The sequence below is a fragment of the Canis lupus genome, chromosome 5 (assembly GCF_011100685.1).
Source record: "Canis lupus familiaris isolate Mischka breed German Shepherd chromosome 5, alternate assembly UU_Cfam_GSD_1.0, whole genome shotgun sequence".
NCBI classification, from domain to species: Eukaryota; Metazoa; Chordata; class Mammalia; order Carnivora; family Canidae; genus Canis; species Canis lupus.
The window spans coordinates 63921720-63944911 of NC_049226.1; the positions used below are offsets into that span (position 1 = coordinate 63921720).

The 23192-nt window shown below is 39.1% G+C and overlaps 1 protein-coding gene across 10 annotated transcripts in view; it reads left to right on the forward strand.

Annotated features, from left to right (window-relative positions):
- The window catches only part of KIF1B (kinesin family member 1B), a 149229-nt gene that overhangs the window by 62055 nt on the left and 63982 nt on the right, over positions 1 to 23192 (forward strand). For 5 of the 10 annotated variants that reach the window (XM_038537949.1, XM_038537953.1, XM_038537958.1 and 2 more), the window contains 9 exons: positions 808 to 849; positions 3795 to 4006; positions 12059 to 12138; positions 13396 to 13471; positions 17241 to 17320; positions 17822 to 17928; positions 18698 to 18781; positions 19288 to 19468; positions 19600 to 19672. In XM_038537949.1, coding sequence (XP_038393877.1) covers positions 808 to 849; positions 3795 to 4006; positions 12059 to 12138; positions 13396 to 13471; positions 17241 to 17320; positions 17822 to 17928; positions 18698 to 18781; positions 19288 to 19468; positions 19600 to 19672 — 935 coding nt within the window. The remainder of the gene's footprint in view (positions 1 to 807; positions 850 to 3794; positions 4007 to 12058; positions 12139 to 13395; positions 13472 to 17240; positions 17321 to 17821; positions 17929 to 18697; positions 18782 to 19287; positions 19469 to 19599; positions 19673 to 23192) is intronic. The other 5 variants (XM_038537956.1, XM_038537957.1, XM_038537959.1 and 2 more) reach the window with 3 other exon arrangements.

Below are 23192 nucleotides of genomic sequence, written 5' to 3' on the forward strand. Positions count from 1 at the left end.
ATGAAAATAATCTCAGAATCTTTCTTTATGTAGTATATAGTAGGCTATCCAGCTGAATTCATGGAATTAGTTTTTAAAATGTAAATATTTATTGCTTGCATTTTTAATAGATTTTCATTTTAGATTATCAGTGAAGTTTATTTGGAATGTTGAACTTATTCTTACTGAAATATTAATCATTTTATAAAAATGTTACTTAAATTTTTTTTTTGTATTAGAGGCTTCTCTGGATTAATGTAGTAGCAGTAATATACATGTAACAAACCCACTGTTCCAGTCTCCTTTCAGAGAAGATGAACTTTGAGTGATATCTTTCCCTTCCTGCAAAATGATTGAAGAATACTCCTCACCCAGTTCCCTCTGAACACATGAAGGGAAAAATATCCATTTCCTGTCAAGCTGAAGAATTAGACTTCCAGAGAGAATTATTTTGCAGCATTGTTTTAAAATTAGTCTTTTTTTAACCTCAGTGATCTGCCTGCATAATGCCTAATTAGAAGTTGAGTTAACTGGACGTTTCAGGTAGAATAGCATATATGGGTTTATTTGACAAAATATTTTTTATTTTTTGAGTGAAAAATTAATAGTTTGGAATTTTAATAAGATTTTCAAAGTGTCTTCCAGTTTAGTTCTTCTTACTGATTAGTACCCGAGTTTAAGTGAATAGAGTGTGCAAAATGATAATATATTCTTAATATTAATTTTTTTCATCTTCACAAATGCTAAATGCTGCTCTGTTCCCTCTCTGTGTCACTGCTGAACCTGAACTTTGACCCTTCTTGTATTTTCCCTCCTGCTTACCTTCAGTTGATCCATTGATCGATGATTACTCTGGAAGTGGAGGCAAATGTGTGTATTTCATGTATTGATTATTTCCAGTACTCTTAATTTGCTAATCTGCCTCTGCTGGATCAGCCTTAAAATGAGCTTTGCATGCCAGCAATCCTAACAGGGAAATCCCAGACAGAGCATACTGTAGATTCAGAAATGATCCTGTTTTTGCCCTTCTCCATTTTGCAAACACTACTGTATTTCAGTTCATGACTTAAGTAGTCAAGAGGCTTAATCTCTTGCTGCTTCTCCTCTTCAGTTTTTCCACTTATGTGATTAAACTGAGTCCAAAGTCATAGAGGATGATTGATGATAGCAATGACAGCACCTCACATTTCCTGAGTGTTTATAATGTGCTGGGCTCTATTCTAGGGACCTTGAATGTATTCTCTCATTTAATCCTGTCACTGATTCTGGAAAAAGTTCCATTATGCCCATTTTACCAATGAGGACACTGCTTGCATCGGGTGGTTAATTTGCTCCTGAGATCTCATGGTTTCTGTGTAGATTGGATAGTATAACTCAGAGCCCCAGCTTTTAAAAATCATTACCTTTCTGGCCTCTTGAAATCCTTCAGGGTCCGATTATTTAATAGAAAAATCCTTTTAAATTAGTTACGTAATTCTGAGCCTTGCTGTGCGTATAATTAAAAACAATCACTTCCTGTTGGCTAAACTGCCCATGACTATCTCTGTGAGTATTGGATTAGCTTATGCTGATGCTTATGCTTAGTTAGTTTCCTCTATATCTTGGGCCTCAGTTTACATGGTGGTTCGGAAAACCTTTTCTTTCCCTCCTTTTCTGGAATTAGAAATTAAATTTTAAAAACTTGAGTGTAAAAGAGGGCATTTTATGAAGGATCACACTAGTTTGTTCTCTCCATAGGTATCATTAAGTTGGTGAGGACATGATTTCTTACCCTTGTAAGATAATTCATGAGGGGATTTTTATCTTAGAAGAAATGAAGAATATGGGCAGCCACGGTGGTGCTGCGGTTTAGTGCCGCCTGCTTCCCGGGGTGTGATACTGGAGACCCAGGATCGAGTCCCACGTCAGGCTCCCTGCATGGAGCCTGCTTCTCCCTCTGCCTGTGTCTCTCCCCCTCTCTCTATTGCTCATAAATAAGTAAATAAATTAATTAATTTAAAAAAATAAGAAATGAAGAATCTTGACTTTTTGGTTGTTTTAGATTTTAATTGATTTGCTTGTTCAGTTAATGAGGCACATAATAGGGCTTGACAGGGAGGAAATGCGTAGGAGAAAGCAAATGTAGCCCTGGCCACTGTGATGAGGCTGGGCCTTGAAGACACAATAACACTCCAATACAGAGTGACTCTTGGACTGGAACAGCTCTGTCTGAGATTTCCAAAGCTGACTGATACCAATGTGAGAAAGACACCATCTTGTTCTTGCTTTTGTGCTCCAGGTGGTGCTGCTATCAGCTTGTTGCCTCTTTTGAGCAGTTGTGGCATCTCCCAAAATGCTATGCATGACTAAGTTTTAATTTTGTCTCCATGCAGGAAAGCAGCCCTGACTACTTCTGAATTTCCATTTTGATCTACTTTAATTTCTTTTAGGGCTTGCATGTGTCCATTGGATCTTCTAAACTCCACCCATCGTATTCTTTCCTTCCTTGCTGCCATCACCTGATGGCTGTTTTTTTTTTTTTTTACTCCAGTTCCTATCCTACTTTTAAAACTTGCTTGTTTTCCTATGTTCTATATTTGCAGATGGTGGTTTTCAAACTGTGTTGAATCAACCACTGGTTTCAAGGGGTTTCAAGAACTGGCTTTGATTAAGTAGACATGAGTAGACCCAAAGAGGACAAATAATAATGTTTTCTGACTCTTTGTATTGACTTGTATCATTTAAGGAAAACTTAGTTTTGGTGTGAATTTTAAGTATTGTAGTTTTTTCAAATTTTAAACATGAGCTAATTTAAAAACTAGAAATCCATCAATACCTATGGTTTTTCTCTGGTGTTTGACAAGGATGACTAATGAAGGAAAGCACAAACAGCAAATTAATGAATTTTGTATTTGTGGCTCTTTTTATCAAAACTAAATTTAAAAACAAAACTTACAGTTCTACTAAAGACCTTAGTAAGTGAAAATATATCCTTGAAACTTGCATTTCATAGGAACTTGGCTTACCAGTGACTCATGGTAGTACTGTTAGGCAGAGTAAGAGCCTTACTTTGCAATAATTAGCAAATAGCCTTGATTTTTGCTTACTCTAACAGATTAATGTAAACTGTAACAGCTTCATTAATTTGCTAATTGTTCTCCCTGTTTAGGTAATTGGCCTTGAGTTCTTAACCAGAACTTAACATTCTTGTGATTTCTACATTGACCTCTCTTTTTTTTTAAAAAAGGCATATTTTAAAGATCCTTTTTAGCATGTTAGAATGTTGCTATACAAAAGGACACTACAGATTTTTGTTTGACCTGTAATATCTTCTTGGGAATTTTTACTGAATGCCATGAAATATTGGGCTAGGTTAATATTACTGATAAATAAATGATCATCTTTTTTCCTGTACCATTACAAACTACTGGAATTTAAGAGTAGTGTAAATCTAAAATGTTGTAGATTTGGAGCTGTAGAAGGAATAAAAGGAATGTAGCATGTCTTGTTTACAGGAGACTGCCTGAGCATTATCCTTTGAGGCTCTGGTTACGCCCTTCCAAATACAATGTTAACCCACCCTGGGATTTTTTAGTTTCTAAATTTTTTAGTTTCATAAGTGGTTGTTAACCTCTAGGATACCAGTATTAAAAACAGACATGTTTTAGAACTGCCATCTAGAACAATTATAACTTGTCTTTGTATTATAACGTGTCTTTGTCTTGGCGCTTTAATGCTATCCTTTCTTACGCTGGTGTTCCTTCCTGTCTTTTTTCTCCCTCTGCTCCTTTCCCTCTTTTCTACCTTTTCTGCCTTCCCTTCTTTCTGTCTCCCAGATCTGAAAGATTTTCAGAACAATAAGCATAGGTACTTGCTAGCCTCTGAGAATCAACGCCCTGGCAATTTTTCCACAGCATCCATGGGGTCCCTTACTTCATCTCCATCTTCCTGCTCACTGAATAGTCAGGTGGGCTTAACATCTGTGACCAGTATTCAGGAGAGGATCATGTCTACACCCGGAGGAGAGGAAGCCATTGAACGTCTAAAGGTAAGTAATAATTCAAACTGAATGAAAGGTGTTTTAAGTAGCTCACAAAGCAGAGTTGGACTTAAAAATCACTGAAATTTAAAAAAAAAAAAAAAAAAAAAAAAATCACTGAAATTTCTGTTCAGGATATGAAAGAACTTTCTAACTATTAGAGGTGTCCTGAAAATGGAATTTGCTGCTTTATAAAATAATTTCTTTTTACCAGAATGCTTGAATTTGACATGGCCAGGCAGAGGCTAGAGAGATGTATGGGCAGGTGATAGGTTGGCAATGAAAATAACTGATAAATAGATGTGTCCTTTAATTCTGAGGTAGTTTATAAGTCACAGGGAAATTGTTTAGTTAGAAGTTTAGTTGGAAACTTGTTAGAAGTACTTGGTTTCATTTGAAGATGGAATTCTGTATAGAGCCATGTTTGTGTTAGTAGAATAAATAGACAGCCGAGAGAAAGTTTGAACAGGTGAGTAGCTATACTAGGTTTATGCAGAGACATGTGAAATGATAACTTGTGGAAGCTCACAGAAAGTTGCTGCCATGAAAGGGCTGACTCCTCCCATGCTGGTGCACAGGGGATCGTGTGCTATGCGCTTGCACCCTATGTGTGCAGGTCCACCTGCCATGGTACTGAGTTTTGCTTTCGCGGTCTGTGGTTGGTTTTGTTGAGTTCTTTCTTGTCTCTCTTCATGAATATAAAAATGAGCAGAGCAGTTCCTGCTGACCCCTGACTCCTGGTTTCTCCCTTCCCCTCAGTGACTGTAGTGAGAACAGACCTTGCCATCCATCAGATCACTGCGACAGTATCACAAATGCTTTTTCTTTCCCTGCTCACTACATCCAGGGTGATCATTTGATCCACACCTTTGGGCCTGTGTGTTTCTAAGTGCCAGGGCAGGAAAAACAAGGAGGGCAGAGAAAGGTTTTTTTCAGAAGCTGGGAATTGCAGTTGTGCTTGCACCCAGCAGGCCTTTTTATGTGGCGCTCAGTATTCTCCACAGCTGCTGCTGCTTGCTTGGGGACTGTTGAGAACAATGGCATACTTTGACAAATGAATGATGGAAAAGGTTTGGGGAACCTTTTCACCACTAAAAGGGAAAGAAGCTTGATAATTAAAGATGGCAAATGCTTTCGCTTTGGTTTTCAGGTGAGACCAAGAAAGATTTTATATGAAGCATGGGACTCTGCTTTTTAGCCTACATTTTCCCTCAGCATTTTTTTACTCACTTCTAAAGTGAGGTATTTCAGAAACAACAGTAATGTTCTTGTTTCTTCCTTCAGAACATGTTTGTAGGAAGTGGGTAAAGTTCTGAAATACCTAGCGAAGGGAGAAGGGTGAGAAATCTTTTCATTTCGTTAATTGTTGTAAATGGAAGGGTAATTTCTGCTATTGTAAAATTGCCTTTGAAATTGTAATAAAGACGTTAGTGAAGCCCATGCAGGCTAACTTTTTGTGTCTGTTTTTTCACTATGGGCATTGGTGACAAAGTTGCTGTGCAGGGTTCTGTTTGGGTCAGTGGGGGAAATGCAGGGGTTCTCTGGGAAGGAAGTGAAATCTCCTACTATTTAATATAAAATGTTCTTTATTTGGGGGGGGATTTTGAATCTTACTGTATCGCCTTTTAAAGCCTTAGTGTACAAATAAGATTATAATTTCCGTTAACTCACATCTTGACGTAAAAGAAAAAAAATTCCTAATTGCCAAGTGGGACCAACTGAAAATAGTGTTGGAAGTTAGGAGTCAAGACATTAACCAGACCCTTTAAGAATTAGGTCATCCAGCGCCTTGCAAATAGTTTCTGGGGAATAACACTGCTATTATTCAGGGAACCCTCCCCCAACTTCCAACTTCCCACCCAAACCAAAACAAACAAAACTATTACTTTTATCACAAAATGAATTTCTCTGTTTTAATTTTCCCTTAAGTCAACATAAGCGAAATCTTCCATTTTCCCTAGCTTTAGATAATTGCTTCTTGATGATTTTGCATTGCATCTTGAGTTTTTATTTTTATTTATTTTTTTTTGTTTTGTTTTGTTTTTTTTTTGCGTCTTGAGTTTTTAATGCAGCACAGCAGTCCACTGAGGCATACGCGCCTTCGTTCTGCTTCAGTTTTGTGAACAGTGAGAATTCCGTCCAGCAGACCTGGGTAGACAGCATCTTGTGTGCGCAGGGCAAGCTGTGGTTATACCACAGAAGTGCTTGAGAATTCCTCGTTTTTAGACTATTTCATTGTTGAGTGTGTAGGAGCTGCATTCCTAAGACATGATACTGCAGGAGAAAAATACTATAATGGAAAACAGGAATAGAAGAGGTTAATTTACTTTCCTAACCTTTTATTTCCCTTTGCTTCTCTTTATTTTTGATTTCAGAAATACGGTTAGTTGGCAAAATACTTTTGCAGAATGTGTTGCTACTGCTTAGCTTTTTGAATAGCTTCTTGCCTTGAGGAAGAGACCCATGTTACCCCATCATAAAGATCTCGACCCCTCCACAAGCCTCTCTGGCAAAAGAGAATGAAATGTAATTACTTTCAGTTTTTAATCACAATTCAAACTGAATTGGAATGTGTGTATCCTTGATTTGGATTCTTACTCAGTAAGAATTTAAATACGTAACTATAGCTACTATGTGGTAACTCTGGTGCTTGTTTATTAGTCTGGCATCAGAGTCAGTACTATGAGTGCCATCGGGTAGGCTTGGACTATAAATATCCATAAGTATCCACTACAGAAGCACGCAAGGGCAGATGCTGTGCTAGGCGACCCGAGGGCCCCACGCTTGGAACGCACTTGTGGAGCACGCTTGGAACGCACTTGTGGAGCATGCTATGTTCAGTACAGTAAAACCTTGGCTATCTGATGGCTTCAAGGAATGTTCCATGTAGTAAGCATTTAACCTTTTATATATCACAGTTTAAACTGTGTTTTTTTTTTTTCATGGAAGTATTTCTGGCTTGTTCTGTGGATTTCTCTGCCACCTTAAACTGAATCATGACAAGGAAATTAAATTGTGTTTAGCTGTGTGAACATGATTATTAGTGAGTGCTACATAGATAGGTAGACATTCATAATGTGAGTTGAGTGGTGCCTGAGTCCAATATGTCTTGGAGCTTTAAAAAGTTCCTGATGGGGATACCTGGATGGCTCAGTGGTTGGGTGCCTGCCTTCAGCCCAGGTCGTGATCCTGGGATCTGAGATTGAGTTCTTCATCGGGCTCCCTATGGGGAGCCTGCTTCAACTCTGCCTAGGTCTCTGCCTCTCTCTCTCTGTGTCTCTCATGAATAAATAAATGAATCTTAAAAAAAAAAAAAAAACTAGTGAGCTCAGGAACTTTTTTTCCTGAGGTTAGTAGTTTTTTGGGGGGAGGGGGGATTTTTTTGTATGTACTACCTGCAGGGAAGAAGGACTCTTAAAGATTGTCTTAACTCCTCATTTTTGAAGTATGCATCCCAATTTCAATTTAATCTTAAGTTGGGTTTCTAGAGTGTGTTATAGACAGCACTGGGTACCAGTGTACCAGGCCTGCCTGCAGAGTAAGTAGACAACTCAGAGACCAAAAGCCATCTCTTGTCAACATCTCAGTTTTATTTATGCTAAGTGTGCTATTCAGACTTGAAGAAATAATATCCTTGACTGACTGACTGACTGACTGACTGACTTACCTACTTATTTATTTATTTATTTATTTATTTATTTATTTATTTATTTATTTATTTATTTATTTATTTATTTATGATAGTCACAGAGAGAAAGAGAGAGAGGCAGAGACATAGGCAGAGGGAGAAGCAGGCTCCCTGCACCGGGAGCCCGATGTGGGATTTGATCCCGGGTCTCCAGGATCGCGCCCTGGGCCAAAGGCAGGCGCCAAACCGCTGCACCACCCAGGGATCCCTCCTTGACTCTTTCTTAATTGATGGTGAGCGGTTTTGTAGAATATTTTCTTCCTTTTTCTTTTCCTTTTTTAAAAGATTTTATTTATTTATTTATGAGAGATGCAGAGAGAGGCAGAGACACAGTCAGAGGGAGAAGCAGGCTCCATGCAGGGAGCCTGATTTGGAACTCGATCTCGGGACTCCAGGATCATGCCCTGTATTGAAGGCAGATGCTCAACTGCTGAGCCACCCAGGCATCTCTGTAGAATATTTTCTTTAAAGCCTATTAATTTCTGCCTTAATTGAAGAAAGAGCATCAAGAGTCAAGAAACTCTGCTCTAGTGGCTCAGGAAGTAGTGTGGCCTCAGGTTAGTCTCTTAGTGTCTCTGGTTCCCATTTTCTTTATCTCTAGAATGGTTCTGTAATAAATGGCTTTTTCTAGCAGTGAAGTTTTGTTCAACATCATTTTCTTTAACCTTCAGAGTTTTAAGAAATAGCTTTTTAGACAATATAAAAATTGCAACATGAAGCTGTTGCAAAAAGTAGTACCAAATTCAGCTAATTCATTAAATCTCTTTTACAAAAAGATCATGTCCTGATTTACCCTCCAAGTGGAAAGTAAAATTAGAGTGTTCACATTAGAGTTGGCATCAGAATGACAACAGGATCCCTAGACAGTGATTTTGCTACCTTGGGGTGAATTTACAGTTGCCCCAAAATAGAATAACTTTCATACAGCCATATAGATCTCTTATCAGACATGGTCTTTTCCTGAAAATAGTCAACCAGGAAAAAAGAAGATATTTAAGTTCCTCATGGGTCGGTTTGTATTCCATCACATCAATGGTTTGTGGGCCACACTCTGCATAATAAGCACTAGTCTAGATGCTCTGGTTTAGGCAGCCTGTTGTCCCTAGTCATTTGTTTTCAAAGTTACCATTTTGAGATTGTGAAGGTTTCTCTCCAGCAATCTTTATTTTTTATTTTTATTTTTTTAAAGATTTATTTATTTAACACAGAGAGAGTGAGAGAGAGGCAGAGACACAGGCAGAGGGAGAAGCAGGTTCCATGCAGGGAGCCCGACGTGGGACTCGATCCCCGGTCTCCAGGATCACACCCTGGACTGCAGGCAAACCGCTGCGCCACCGGGGCTGCCCTCCAGCAATCTTTAATAAGCCTTGCTATCCTATACAATATGGATATGATACCAGTTCATCTTGTATTTGCCCTTTCATGATCCTATGCAAAACTATTTAATGCTACTCTGTTAAGAGTTGTTTGAATAACTTCTGTGGTGCTTACTGACCACTTGGTTCCTGGTTCAGTTGCTTTCCTGGCCGTCTCTGTCCTTCCTTAAATTGTATGGGTGTTTTTGGTTGCTGGCCCTCTAGTGTAGCCCATTGGTTCCTCTCTTAGCTTGGGAGGGGCACGTGCACTGCATGTTGAGTCAGTCCTCTTGGAAGCTGTTGTAGAGATGCTGTTCAGGTAGCTGTTTTAGTCTTTCATTCTCTGTGAGTGTCCAGAGGGTTAATGACAGCCAATTTAGGTGGTTTGTCTCTTCCTCTCCACCATTCACAGTCCCTCTGCAGACTTGTTCTAGCATCTCCCACTTTGTGACTGGCTCTCTTCACAACAAGCACTTGATTTTCAATGGCCCCTTTATGTGGACCCTACTGATGCCCATGCTGTGTCTGACTTTTCCAACTCGATCGTCAGTTTTGCTCTCTGCCCTGCTTAGCTGGTTCTTCACCATTGTCATGATCATCATGATGCTCTGCTGTTTGTTTCTCCTGATTCCTGTATTCCTTTGCTTTTGCAGCTGCTGCCTGGAATTTAACATGCTCCTATGCCTCGTTCCAGAAAATCAAATCACAGACACCTTAGGGTTGATTGTATTATATGCTCGCTGTTTCTTTCTATGTAGATAATTGTGTTTTCAGATCCCAGAGGCTTCTGACAATAGCCTGTTAAATGAATCAAACAGTGAGTTATTTTGTAAACTGTGCAGGGTTTTCATCCTGAATCACTAGCGCTACCGTCATCAGAACTGTCATCTCATCACTGTTAGGCTCCTTGGCATCATCATTAGACTTTCTAATTTTGTCTCCATGACTAGATCTTCTTCTGCTTTTTGCAGAAGAGCTTTGCTCATCCTCCTTTCAGGTCTTCCTCCTCTTTCCATTTTTTCACTGAATTGATTCCTACTTGTCCTTCATTCATAAGTGTAAGCATTATTTTTGTGCTTACCCATTCTCCAGCAACCTGTGAACACGTCAGTTCTAGCATGTGGCACACTGTTCTGTTGTTTTCTTCTGCCCTACCCATTCACAGTCTGCAAGCATGCTGCTGTGGTCACACTGTGATTCCTGGAAAGTGCCAGGCTTTTCTTACCTCTTTCCTTGTCTTACCTCCTGCTCTTTGTCTCTGCTTGCACAGAACCTCATCAGTGAGCCCTGTTCTTTTTTTTTTTTTTTTTTAATTTTTATTTATTTATGATAGTCACAGAGAGAGAGAGAGAGAGAGAGAGGCAGAGACACAGGCAGAGGGAGAAGCAGGCTCCATGCACCGGGAGCCCGACGTGGGATTCGATCCCGGGTCTCCAGGATCGCGCCCTGGGCCAAAGGCAGGCGCCAAACCGCTGCGCCACCCAGGGATCCCGTGAGCCCTGTTCTAACAGCCCTATTCCCAGATGCTCCCTCATGTACTCTTTTCCTTTTCTTGCTTTTTTCCCAAGGCACCTACTGCTATCTAATGTACTATATATTTGAATTATTGATTAAAATTGATTATTTCAGTCTCTTTCCAATTTTAGTATATGTGCTGCCGAAGCGAGCACTTCAGTCTCTTTACTAGAATGTAAGTCTCACGAAATCAGGGGTTTTGTTCCCTGCCACATCCCTAGTTGCCTGAAACGGGGCTCAACATATAACGTAGTGATATATAATTACTGAATGAAGGAATCATCATTACTTCTCTCTCCCTAGTATACAGTAAACTCCTTGAGAGCAGGAAACAGGTTTTAGGTCTTATATTTCTGGCATTCATAAACACTCAGCAGGAGACTAGGAAGCTGTCACTTCAGTGGCTATATGGTTTTGGCTGAGGTTAATACCCTTTCTATATCAGGTACTGGGTTGTGTTCAGAAGGGTATTGTGTTGTAGGGGAGTTAAAATATCATTCATTTACCCTTCAGGTTCTTTTCTGTGGCTTCTACAAACAAAAGGTAGATTAATAAGAGAAAAACACACAAATTTATTTATTATGAGTTTTATGTGACATGGGAGCCTTCATAAGGAAATAAAAGCCCAAAGAAATATATTTTTTAAATTTTTATTTATTTATGATAGTCATCAGAGAGAGAGAGAGAGAGGCAGAGACATAGGCAGAGGGAGAAGCAGGCTCCATGCACCGGGAGCCCGACGTGGGATTCGATCCTGGGTCTCCAGGATTGCGCCCTGGGCCAAAGGCAGGCGCTAAACCGCTGCGCCACCCAGGGTTCCCCCAAAGAAATATTAAACCTGAGCATGTTTTTGCTAGGTTTGATAAAGAGGGACGAGTCGTAGAAAATTATGATAGGACCTGTGGGAGACTTATCAAGGCCTATTTGTTCACATTCCTCCTGGTGGTCCTCCATCCTTGGAGATGAGGATGTTCCTTCCCTTCAGGTGTAAGAAGGCACCTCTCATTAGGACCTTAAAACCTGTTTGAGGAGATCAGGGTCCTTCCTGCAGATAACATTTCTCAAATTACTTCAGCTTAAAATGGTCAATATGCCAAGATGCTGTATTTTAGGTAAACTTTTCTGAGCCCCATCTGTGTTTTATGGTGAAATTATGGTGAGACAAAAGCAATAAATTGTTCTCTTGTAGAAGTGGCTGTCAGAAATAGCGTCTCGCTTTGTGGGATGTTAATATTACTCTTCTTCTATGCACACGGACATACTCATTTTTAGGGTATTTTTGCTAGGGCTTAGGAAAATTTCTATATATATGACTGATTTAATGTTAGGCCTAGTCTTCATGATCTTATTGCACATAATATTAAGAAAGGAAAAAAGATCTTATTGTATTAGATTCTGCCTCATACCCACCAAGGGCATCGTGTGCTTCTTGCTGTCTTTCCTGGACGTAGCACGTACATCATAAGGCTCCTCTCCACTTTAACTGTGGACTTCCTCCCTTAGGAATCGGAGAAGATCATTGCTGAGCTGAATGAGACCTGGGAAGAGAAGCTGCGTAAAACAGAAGCCATCAGAATGGAGAGGTCAGCAAGTTAAGCTCTTGAGGTGTCTGCACATTCTCAGGGGAACTGGGATTCCTTTTATAAAAGAAGAAATTGAGCTGAAAGTAAAAATGAAGTCCCGTCCCCCCACTCCCCTGCAAACCAACCACAGAATAGAACAGAACTCAGCCTGCCGGCCTTCCCCCAGCAGAGCTTATATAGTCAATGTTCTCTTGGGAGTCTTGTGGTCATTACCATACTGCATGGCACTCATAGTTCAGGTAAAATGGAAGATATTGAGGAATTGAGGGTTTTTTGTGGGGTGTTTTTCTTTTTTTAACTTTCTTCAAATGGGAAAGGGGCAGAGGGAGAGTGAGAATCCCAAGCAATCTCTGCACCAGGCATGGAGCCCAACTCAGGGCTCCATCCCATGATCCCAAGACCATCAAGAGTTAGACGCTTAACCAGCTGAGCCACCCAGGCACCCTGGGATAGAGTTTTACTTTGCAAAACAACCACCTTTGATAAAGGCCCAAATAATAAAGCTCTCTAATGATTGTCTATGAGTTCTGTTTTATAGAACCTCTTACATAAGAGGTGAAATAGTTTTAGTTGCAGAGTTTTAAAATCCCTTTTTTACTTTAACTTCTCAGTTCTCTACCCTGACAGTGAACATAACCTGAAATAATACTTTTCCTATTGGGATGAATGTACATTTAAAAAAGGTCAGACTTGTCTTCCCCCTTCATGGAAGGTGAGGTAGAAGTGAGTGCTGATGTACTGATGCAGTGGATATACCAAACAACTAGAATGTTCTTATTATTGGGATTTTAATTTAGAATTGTTGAATCAGTATGATGGTGTGCATGGGAGGATCACATTTGAGAAAATCATCACATTTATGGACAATCTTCATATATCAAAATTACTTTCTGATTGCTTTCTTAGATTTTGAAGAAATGGTTCTTTGAGTTAGATGTCTGGCCTTAAGGGATATCCCTGTCTTCCTTTTTTTATGTTAATAGGCATATTATTTATGAGTTACTGTCTGCCTCCAAAGTCCGATGAGACAAAGTTGTTATTTGGATGAATACAACTTTACCTAACATGGGAACAGAATTTATTTTGAATGTTCTGTTTCTCTTAAATTTTCATGAATGATGGGACAGATTTTTCACACTTGTATTACTAAGATGGACAATAGTTTTTTGCTCTGCATGCTTTACTTACCAGTTCATATGAGACTGATTTAAGTGACATTTTGGTATTGGCATTCTAATGTGCTTGTTATTTTTCTAGAGAGGCCTTGTTGGCTGAGATGGGAGTGGCCATTCGGGAAGACGGAGGAACCCTGGGAGTTTTCTCACCTAAGAAGGTAAGAAACTGTGTTGTGAAACTCAACCGAACAGAAGTACTTCCTGTTTGTCTTGGTCACTGAGGCACTTCTGGTCTTTCAGGGTTGGCCCCTCCTTTTTAATTTCAGACATTTCTTTTCTTTTTTTTTTTTTTTTAAGATTTTATTTATTTATTCATGAGAGATACAGAAAGAGAGAGACAGGCAAAGACACAGGCAGAGGGAGAAGCCGGCTCCATGCAGGGAGCCTGACGCGGGACTCGATCCCCGGTCTCCAGGATCATACCCCGGGTCAAAGGCAGCGCCAAACCTCTGAGCCACCGGGGCTGCCCATGACATTTCTGATTTCATCATACAGTACAAGGGCAGCCTATTTCTAAAATGCCTATCATCGTGTTTGCTGTTTACAAAATAAAACCCAAGGCAGTAAATCTAACTTTCAGTCATGATGCAGTATATTTACTCACCTGTAGTGTTGCTTCTCTTAAATTCCCAGCCTCTCACCTAGCATACCTTGCTTCAGTTTGGCTACTCTTTCTATGTAGATTTTCCCACAGATGCCAGCAGGCCTGATGTATAATTCTTTGGAAGCAATTTCAGCTATTCAGGTTTGTGTAGAAAAGTACCACTCAAGTTTGTTTCTGTAGTTTGTGTTACAGACAACCACTGTCCTGAGTAAAGCAGTCCTATTCTCACCCTTCTAGCCTCCTCTGCTCCTTTCTTAGTTTTTTTTTTTTTTTAAAAAGACCCCGGTAGTTAGTTACCCTCCTACTTACATAATTTTAGTTGTTCGATAGTAGATAACCTTATGGCTAATTAGAATAGTAAGGTAGGTTTTGTTTTGGGTTTTTTTTTTTTGTTGTTTTACTAAGTTGCTTCCTAGTTATTCTTAGGTATTGGAAAACTGTTATCAGATGATTATTTTTGTGTGCTTTTTATGTGATAATAATAGAACACATACTGATTTACAAAGCAAATATATTCATGCCAGTAATAAATGATTCTTCATTTCAGATGACCCCAGATTGGCTATCAGAGACTTACACATGTTTTGCAGGGTCTCATGATGATTTCTCTAGGTTGGCATAGAATGACCAGGGGGTTTTCCCTTTTTGTTTTTATGTGGTAAGAGGTATTCCTAGTTTTTGCTAGAATTCTTTTGGTTTGGTTTTTCTGTCAAGGTCAGAACTTTTTTAGGAATTCAGTGCATTATTTTCAACAAAGAAGATCTTTTTTTTTTTTTAAGATTTATTTATTTATGATAGACTGGTTGTGGGGGGTGGGGGGAGGCAGAGACACAGGCAGAGGGAGAAGCAGGCTCCATGCCGGGAGCCTGACGCAGGACTCGATCCTGGGACTCCAGGATCGCGCCCTGGGCCAAAGGCAGGCGCTAAACCGCTGAGCCACCCAGGGGTCCCCCCAAAGAAGATAGTTTTAAAGGCATTTTAGGGTACCTGTTATAGAACTGGAATAACAATACCAGTGTTTTATATGTCTATATTGCCAACACCTGTGATTTTTAGTTTTGTAATGATTCCTTCAGTAAGACATTATTTATTGAGATATCACACTTAAAATTGTAGAGGTTTTAGCAGTAATAGGTTTGATCACATTTGTGCCTTTGTGTATATTGGAAGAGATTTTACAATCTTTGAGTGTTAAGAACTATATGGAAAAATTTTCTAATAACATGTAAAAATATGACATTTAACACAAGTCACAAACAATTTAAGTAACTGTTGTGATATAAACCATAGAATTCCACACTGAGGTCTCTGTTTCCAAAGCTTTTTCTTTCTTTAATTTTACGCATCTTGTTTTAACTTTCTAGACTTCCTTAGAAAAATAAGGGGTACATCAAATTCAGATTTAGAACCTGTTTCTGATATGTTAACTTGATTGTAATAATCATTGCATGATGTGTGTGTATATTAACATATTACACATTCAAATTCAGATTTAGAATTCAAATTCAGATTTAGAACCTGTTTCTGATGTTAACTTGATTGTAATAATCATTGCATGATGTGTGTGTATATTAAATTGACACATTGGACACCTTAAAAAATCATGTTGTACAACCTAAATGTATATAATTTTTACTTGTCAATGATACCCTCCATAAAACTGGGTTGGGGGAAATAATTTTAATGCAAGGGGAAGCAAAACCTGTTTCTATGATTCCGCTTTTCTGAGGCCAGTGTTGTGATGGGCTTTCAAGAACACTACCCACAGAGGGCTTTGACTTTCTCAAACCAGCAGAGTTCTTAAACTACAGAGGCAGGTGCTAATGTAGAGCTTTTTAAAATTTCTTTTTAATCATCTTTCTCATTCCCTGCTCTCATCTGATTCTTCTTTCATTTTTCCACATTTGCTGGCACTGTCTTGAGTAGATTTTGACCCCAAGACCATGTGACTTATTTTTGGATTCCAGTGGGGTATTTTCACCAAAGAAGGTTGGTTTTTCAAAGATTTTAGAAATATTAGAGTTAGATGAAGAGGATTTTTACAAGATATGTATATTGTTGAATGTCAGTAATTTTAATTTTTCTTTAAGGTAAAGATTAATAAACTAAGGACAATAACTGGTACCATGGAAGAAGTGATAAAAATTATAGAGGGAAATGCCAGGAGATGTGGGGACATTTTTTTTTTTTTTTTAAGATTTATTTATTTTAGGGGGAGGAAGGGCAGAGGGAGGAGAGAGAATCTCAAGCAGACTTCACACCGAGTGCAGAGCCCAATGCAGGGTTCAGTCCCACAACCTTGAAATCATGACCTGAGCCAAAACCAAGAGTTGGATGCTCAACCAACTGTGCCACCCAGCCGCCCCATTTTTTTTAAAGCATTTTTATAAAGTAAATGAAAATTAAGTATTTCTGGAGATTGTAGGAAGGGAAGATAATTTTCCCTCTACCCTTTTGAGTTCTTGGCTGAGAGCCTTGTAATAAAAGATTAATAAGAGACAAACCGAAACAAGTTTATGAATGTATATGCCTCATGTATGTGAATGTGTCTGCCCAGGGGAAAATGAGTGACTCCCCAAGATGGCTTAGAAATCAGATTTAAATACCATCCTGGTAGGAAAAGGGGAGAAGGGACAGAGACCTCTCAGGAGGGAATAAATGATTTTTGGGAAAGAGGAAGGGCCCTTGGGAGAATAGATGGGAGATGTGATCGTTTGTGACAAAGTCTGTCTGGGTGTGGTATCGACTTCTGGTGTCCTCTCCTGGGACACGAGACCATCCTCCTTGGTTGATGGACTCCCAGAAGGGACACGACAGCCGAGGTCATTTAGGAGAACTTATCTTCAGGCATGATGGGAAGCAGTCAAAGAAAACCTCTTCCTGTGTTTGCTGTTTTTCTGGTGCCATCAGCTCAAAATAATTAGTATGTCAAAGTGGCATATGTTGAGGTGGCATATTTTGTTACCCTTTAAGATTTTTGTCCAATTAGGTACAAAAATTATGATTAACCCATCCAGAGAATCAACCTGTCTTTATTTTTCTTTCGTATTCTTCATGCTTTGACATTATCAAGAATTGGATCTTGTTCTTTATCCCTGAACTCATGCTTTTAAATAGAATATATTAGTGCAGTTTGAGAAGGCCTGAAGAGTGTTTTTTTTGTTTAATGGAATTACAGCTAGGAACTAGGAATAAATAAAAGACCTCCCTCTTTGAGGGATGGTGCATAATCCAGGAAGCCATTGGCTTCCTGTAGATCACTGTTACTGTCAAGCCCGCCCAGTGGTATTTGCTCCAAATTGATCATCTGTATCCTTTTTCAGACCCCACATCTAGTTAACCTCAATGAGGACCCACTAATGTCCGAATGCCTGCTTTATTACATCAAAGATGGAATTACAAGGTATATTTGTTTCTTTTGGTCACTTACTGTTTTCTGTTCTCTTAAAAAATTGAATAAAGGGAAGTTGTTTGTTGAAAAATTTGTTGTAATGATTTGCCATTTTTCACGTCTGAAATAGTTACACACTATCCTGTCTTCCCAAATTATGTAAGTGCCTTAGTCATCTGAACCAGTTAACATGTAGTTTTCCCTAAAAACCCTAAGTAAAAAAATTTTTTTTTCTAACTTCTTATATGAATTCATTAGGGAGATTAGTTCACTCATGTCTTTTTATAAAGCTCAGCGAGTTACGCTGTTGTATCGTTGCTCTTTGGTTTCTTATTCTAATGTAGGGAGGTTGATTATATGTGAAAATAAAATTTGCAGTTGAAAGCCTCTGATAAAAAGAAACGATACCTTTTTTGTACATACCAAAGAATATTCTTTGAGAGAAAGAGGTTCGTTGTTTTCAGTGCTTTTTGTGTCTGAATTTCCCTGGGAAACACTTCCCCTTGTGTTCAGGGTTGGCCAAGCAGATGCTGAGCGGCGCCAGGACATCGTGCTGAGTGGGGCTCACATTCAGGAAGAGCATTGTATCTTCCGGAGCGAGAGAAACAACAGTGGGGACGGTGAGAGCTCCTGTCGTAGCTTTTCCAACAGCCTTTTAATTCTAGATTATTAGAAATCCCCAAGGCTTGCTGTTCCCTGTCTCTTTCAGTGATGCTTTCTCATACAATCTAATATTTGAAAATGGAGAAACCTGGCCTGCTTAAAATGCAGGGACAGACATAGCTATTTTACATGAAAATAGCCTGGACAAAAGGAGCTCTTTTGTGGCTGCCAAGAACCAACCAGGACAACATAGGCAATTAGGCTTGGTCTTGAATGTTAATTATTTACTAGACAAGAAAGGAACAAATACCCTGAGTAGTGGGAGATGTGAAGGATCTCTAATCTTAACCCACGAGAGCTTATTTTTATCTAAAAGGGAAGAAAAAGTCAATCTTGATTTTTGCCTGGGTTACTAACAAAAAAATGATGTAATGGTATTTTTGTGCTATATGACTCATTCCTTTCGTCAAAATATTAGCTGCTTTTAATCTTAAGTTTCGGGTTAGTACCTATATCTTATACTTAAGATTTCCTTTTTTATGGACTGAACTGTCAGATATCACCAAAACTAACATTCCAGTCTTCTTTTGAGGGTTGTCAAATGCATTTAACTGTTTCTTTTAGCCATACCCCAAAATGGTTTTGATACCCTAAAATGAACTATTATATAGATGCTTTGCCACTTGGTTACAGAATGTATTCTAGTTACCTGAAACCTCATGGTCATCTCCTTTCCATTGTTTTATTACAGTGGTTTGTGATGCTAATACTAGTTTGTGTTCTTAGTTATTGTGACCCTAGAGCCCTGCGAACGCTCAGAAACCTATGTAAATGGCAAGAGGGTGGCCCAGCCTGTTCAGCTGCGGTCAGGTGAGACTGGGAAAGTTGTTTTGTTTTGTTTTAAGTACTTTGCTTTTTCCATTTTTTTTCCTTTTTTTTCTTTTTTAAATTTTATTCATTTATATGAGGGGGGTAGAGAGAGACAGCATGCAAGAGGGGGTAGGGGCAGAGGAGAGGGAGGAGGAAGCAGACTCCCTGCTGAGCGAGGACCCTGCTGTAGAGCTCAGTCTCAGGATCCTGAGATCATGACCTGAGCCAAAACCAAGAGTTGGATGACTGACAGAGCCACCCAGGCACCCCTGAGACTGGGAAAAGTTTGAAGTCTTCAATAAAGAACATGTTTGTGTGAGCAACTCTAGCTTTGGACTCTTTGTTTAAAGACTGACTTGTAATAGTCAGCATTTGGATGTGTGTTCTTGTAAAACTCCAAAAACTGTCTTTTTGTCTTAGGGAAAGGGAGGGGGAGAGAGGTTTTTAAAACCTAGATAGGTATACTTTTAAAAAATGGCTTCTTAACTGCTTCTGTTTTGTACTAGGAAACCGTATTATTATGGGTAAAAACCATGTGTTTCGTTTCAACCACCCGGAGCAAGCACGGGCAGAGCGGGAAAAGACTCCTTCTGCTGAGACCCCCTCTGAGCCTGTGGACTGGACATTTGCCCAGAGAGAACTTCTGGAAAAACAAGGGATTGATATGAAGCAGGAGATGGAAAAAAGGTAATGCACAAATATGATGTGGCCTCCATGACTATCACTTCTTTTAACATCTGGTGTATATAACACTCATGAAACAGCCCAGTGATTTCACACATTTATTCTTTCTTCTCTTGTTTTTCTTTTCCTTCTAGACTACAGGAGATGGAGATCCTATACAAAAAGGAGAAGGAAGAAGCAGATCTTCTCTTGGAGCAGCAGAGACTGGTAGGAGTCTGTCCTGAACCCTGTGTTAGGAAAAAGGGCAGCTTACTCCCATACCATCCCGGTTCCACAGATAAGCACTCACCCCGATTGCTTGTCCAGCTCTCACTGATACCATATGCTATTCTCTCATTTCCTTAATGGAGAATGAACTTACAACTCCTGGTAGCCTTAGCCTGAAAAAGTGTCCATAAAGGTACAGTTTTGTGCCTATTATGTCTTAAAGTCAAATCTTTAGTTCTAGCAAAACCAAGTGCTTTTTGAGGAACTAGTGGGAGCTTTTCTGGTAGCCTTTGCCTCTTAGTAGTGGTTTTTGAGTATGCATCAGTGGTGATTCTTTTAATGATAATTATATTGAATATTGAATTTGGTGGGTGTTTGCCTTGGTTTTGTTTCTGATCACCTGATAGTACTAATTCTCTGCTCTTGGGCTGACTTGGGGATTGTTCTTGTGCTGGGCAGACTTTTTGTTTTTTCTTTTTCTTTTTTCAGTTAAACTGTCTAAAAGTGCTGCTGCACAGTTGCATGTGTTTATCTTTTTCTGTTCCCCTGCATGGAGTGTGAGTTCTCAGTAAGGGTCTCTGTGGCATGTGGGAGGTTAGTAGAAGCAGGGGCTATGCAGCCCCCTCAGACAGCAAAAGGAAGCCTGGTTTCTCCAGGTTGAGAGAGGGTTCGGGTGAGCAGCCAAGAAGTTGGTTTAAGGTTGCAGCTGATAATGTTAATAATGGGTTTAGCATTTTATGATGTAAATTGATTCTCTAAGTTTGATAGGAATTGAATCTCATGAATACGAAAGTTGATCCATTAGATTTTCATTTTTAAAGCCATCCAGTTTTGGTTAACAAAGCCCTGGTCATAAAAGGCTTCTTGGCATTCATTTGATACGTAAGAAAAAGGTATAATAAACCTTTGGGTACTGTGGATACAATTTAGGATTTTTTAAGATTCATAGTTCTTTTAAGATAAGGGGGTTTTAAGGAGGAAGCTGGGATACTGGTTTCTTCCCTTAGCATAAAGCATAAAGCACAGCATCTAAAATACTGTGTGTAAACTGCAGCCTTCTGGTCATTCTCTGCTTTGGAGAAGAGAGTCTGTTGCTAAATGGGCCAGAAGCACCAAGGGCTCCAGCAAAAACAGCCAGGACCACTCATTTCTTAGGCCGGGCAGTGGGTTAAACCAGTTAGTTTGTTATATTGGAAACTGTAGTGAAGTCCAAGAGATAATGGATTGTAAGAATAAATCAAGTGTTTGGGGCAAGATAATAGCAGTATTCAAGTCCCTTCGAGAGGCCTAGTTGACATTTAGTTTTTAATGAAAACGGAAGGATTTGGCTACCGTGTGACTAGGGGCTTGAAAGGTTTGTGATACATGAGAAGCCTTTTATCTTAACGTATAATCTAATAACATGCCTCTGATGTTCTGTGACAGATCAAATGAGGACAGGTATCATTAAGCTCTGTGTATCATTAACAGTAGTACTTTGTTTAGTGCTTTATAATTTACAGGGAGCTTTAACATCCATCTTTTTTTTTTTCGATTCCCAAAACAGCCCTCCTTGATAGGAGTGTGTGTGTGTAAATAAAATGAGTAATATTACTTCCAATGTATAGTTGAGGAAACCAAAGCTAAAAAATGCTGTCTTGCTTACTCTTAAACACCTGTTAAATCATGGGTCTGAGGCTTAATCTTGGGTCTTCTGAATTGTTTCAGTGTCCTTTCCAGTAAGAGCAGTGCTGCTTCACCAGATGGGAGTCCTATTAAAGTACAGGTGCTATTTCAGTAGGTCTGGGGTGGTACCTGAGAGTCTTTGTTTCTAACAAGCTCCCAGGTGATAACCAATGTTGTTGGTCCCAAGACCAGCCTTTGAGGGACCAGGTGAGAAAGAATGATGATGGCTGGTGCTCTCCATAACCAAGAGCTGATGATCATTCTTTGCTCTGAAATAAAGATGATGACCGTTAAATAAAGGGAAAGTAATGTCTCTAAGACATTCTCAGTTTCCAGGGGACATACTTAGTTTGCAAGTAATCAGGTTCTGGTTGTCGTATGTTCTGTGTATCTGAAAACAAGCTAGGATTTTTAAGAGCAGCTCCTTAATGCAAGGATGTTGCTTTCCTCCTCTAAGTCCAATTGTCTATACCATTTAGATTTCTTGTCCTCCAGAGGAATTGATTTCTAATGCCTTAGCCTGAAGAATATCTGGCAGTAGCAATACTGAATAGAAAATACATTTTTTATGACCCTGTATTGGTCAACCAACAGATACATTTTGAATGCACCTTATGAATAAACAGAGAGGATACAAAGGAATAATTATTCAGTAAATATGCATTTAATGTTGTACATAATCATTTTTGCATAATGACAGCATTAAAAAATGGAATTCAGGCTCATGAGTTTTCTATTATAATAGTTCCCCAAGTGCGTCATATTGTCCCACTGCTGAACATTCTCTTCTAGTTAGTGCTCTATTACACACCTGGTCCTTTCTGTGCTTGCTTTTTCACCTACGTCTTTTAGGTATTTTCTCTCTTCTGTCTGCACAAGCTCCTTGCAGAGTCTCTTCAGGAGGTCTTTGTGTTGGGATTTAGTGAAAACATCATTTAGTGACATGAATTGGCCAGATCTGAGTATTTTTTCCAACCCTGCAATAAGTGAATCTAAATATCTTTAAATCTTTTTTGTTGTGAGATAGGGTGTACACCTTGGCACATAAACTTTGCATACAGAGTTTTTAGTGTTGTGGCCAGTATGGGATGTGGGGGCTGTAAGGAGAACATATTCTACAAAGTCAATATGATAGTATTTTATTTTATTTGTTGGAGGAGGGATAGAGGGAGAGAGAATCTTAAGCAGGTTCCACACCTAGCACAGAGCCTGACGTGGGGCTGGATCTCACAACCCTGAGATCATGACCTGAGCCAAAATCAAATCAGATGCTTAACTGAATGAGCTATCCAGGTGCCCCTAATGGGACAGTATTTTAAAAAGGAAAAAAAAAAAAATGATGGCCACTTAATTTGAGTTCCTTTGGATTTATGTAGACTTTCTCATTTATTTATGTTTTGTTTTAGAGTCTAAAGACCTAATCTCTATCTCTCAAGTGTAATATGAAAGCAATGATTAGAATATATGTTATTTTGTAGATTAGGTAGTATTCATTTCATCTTTGAACAATCTTGAACAGAAAAAAAGCTGAGATGGGATGAATTGATAGTTGTCAGTTATGTGGGAACAGTCAGAATGTATTATGTAATGTAAAACTTAGCTTATACATACTGGTAAGACCTTTTTTCTCTACTGTTTATTAGTGTCCTCTTTTATCACTTCAGATTAAACATTCTGAGGCTTAAACTAAAAATGAAAAGGAAAAAAAGTATACAGAGTCTACAAATTTAACTCTATCTGTTGTTTTGTTGTTACATTTTCAACTAGGTAGGGCTTATATGCAGGCTTAGCACCCATTTATGGACCAACAGAAATAATAAAGATCAGCACCTCCAAATTGAGGGATCAAATTATT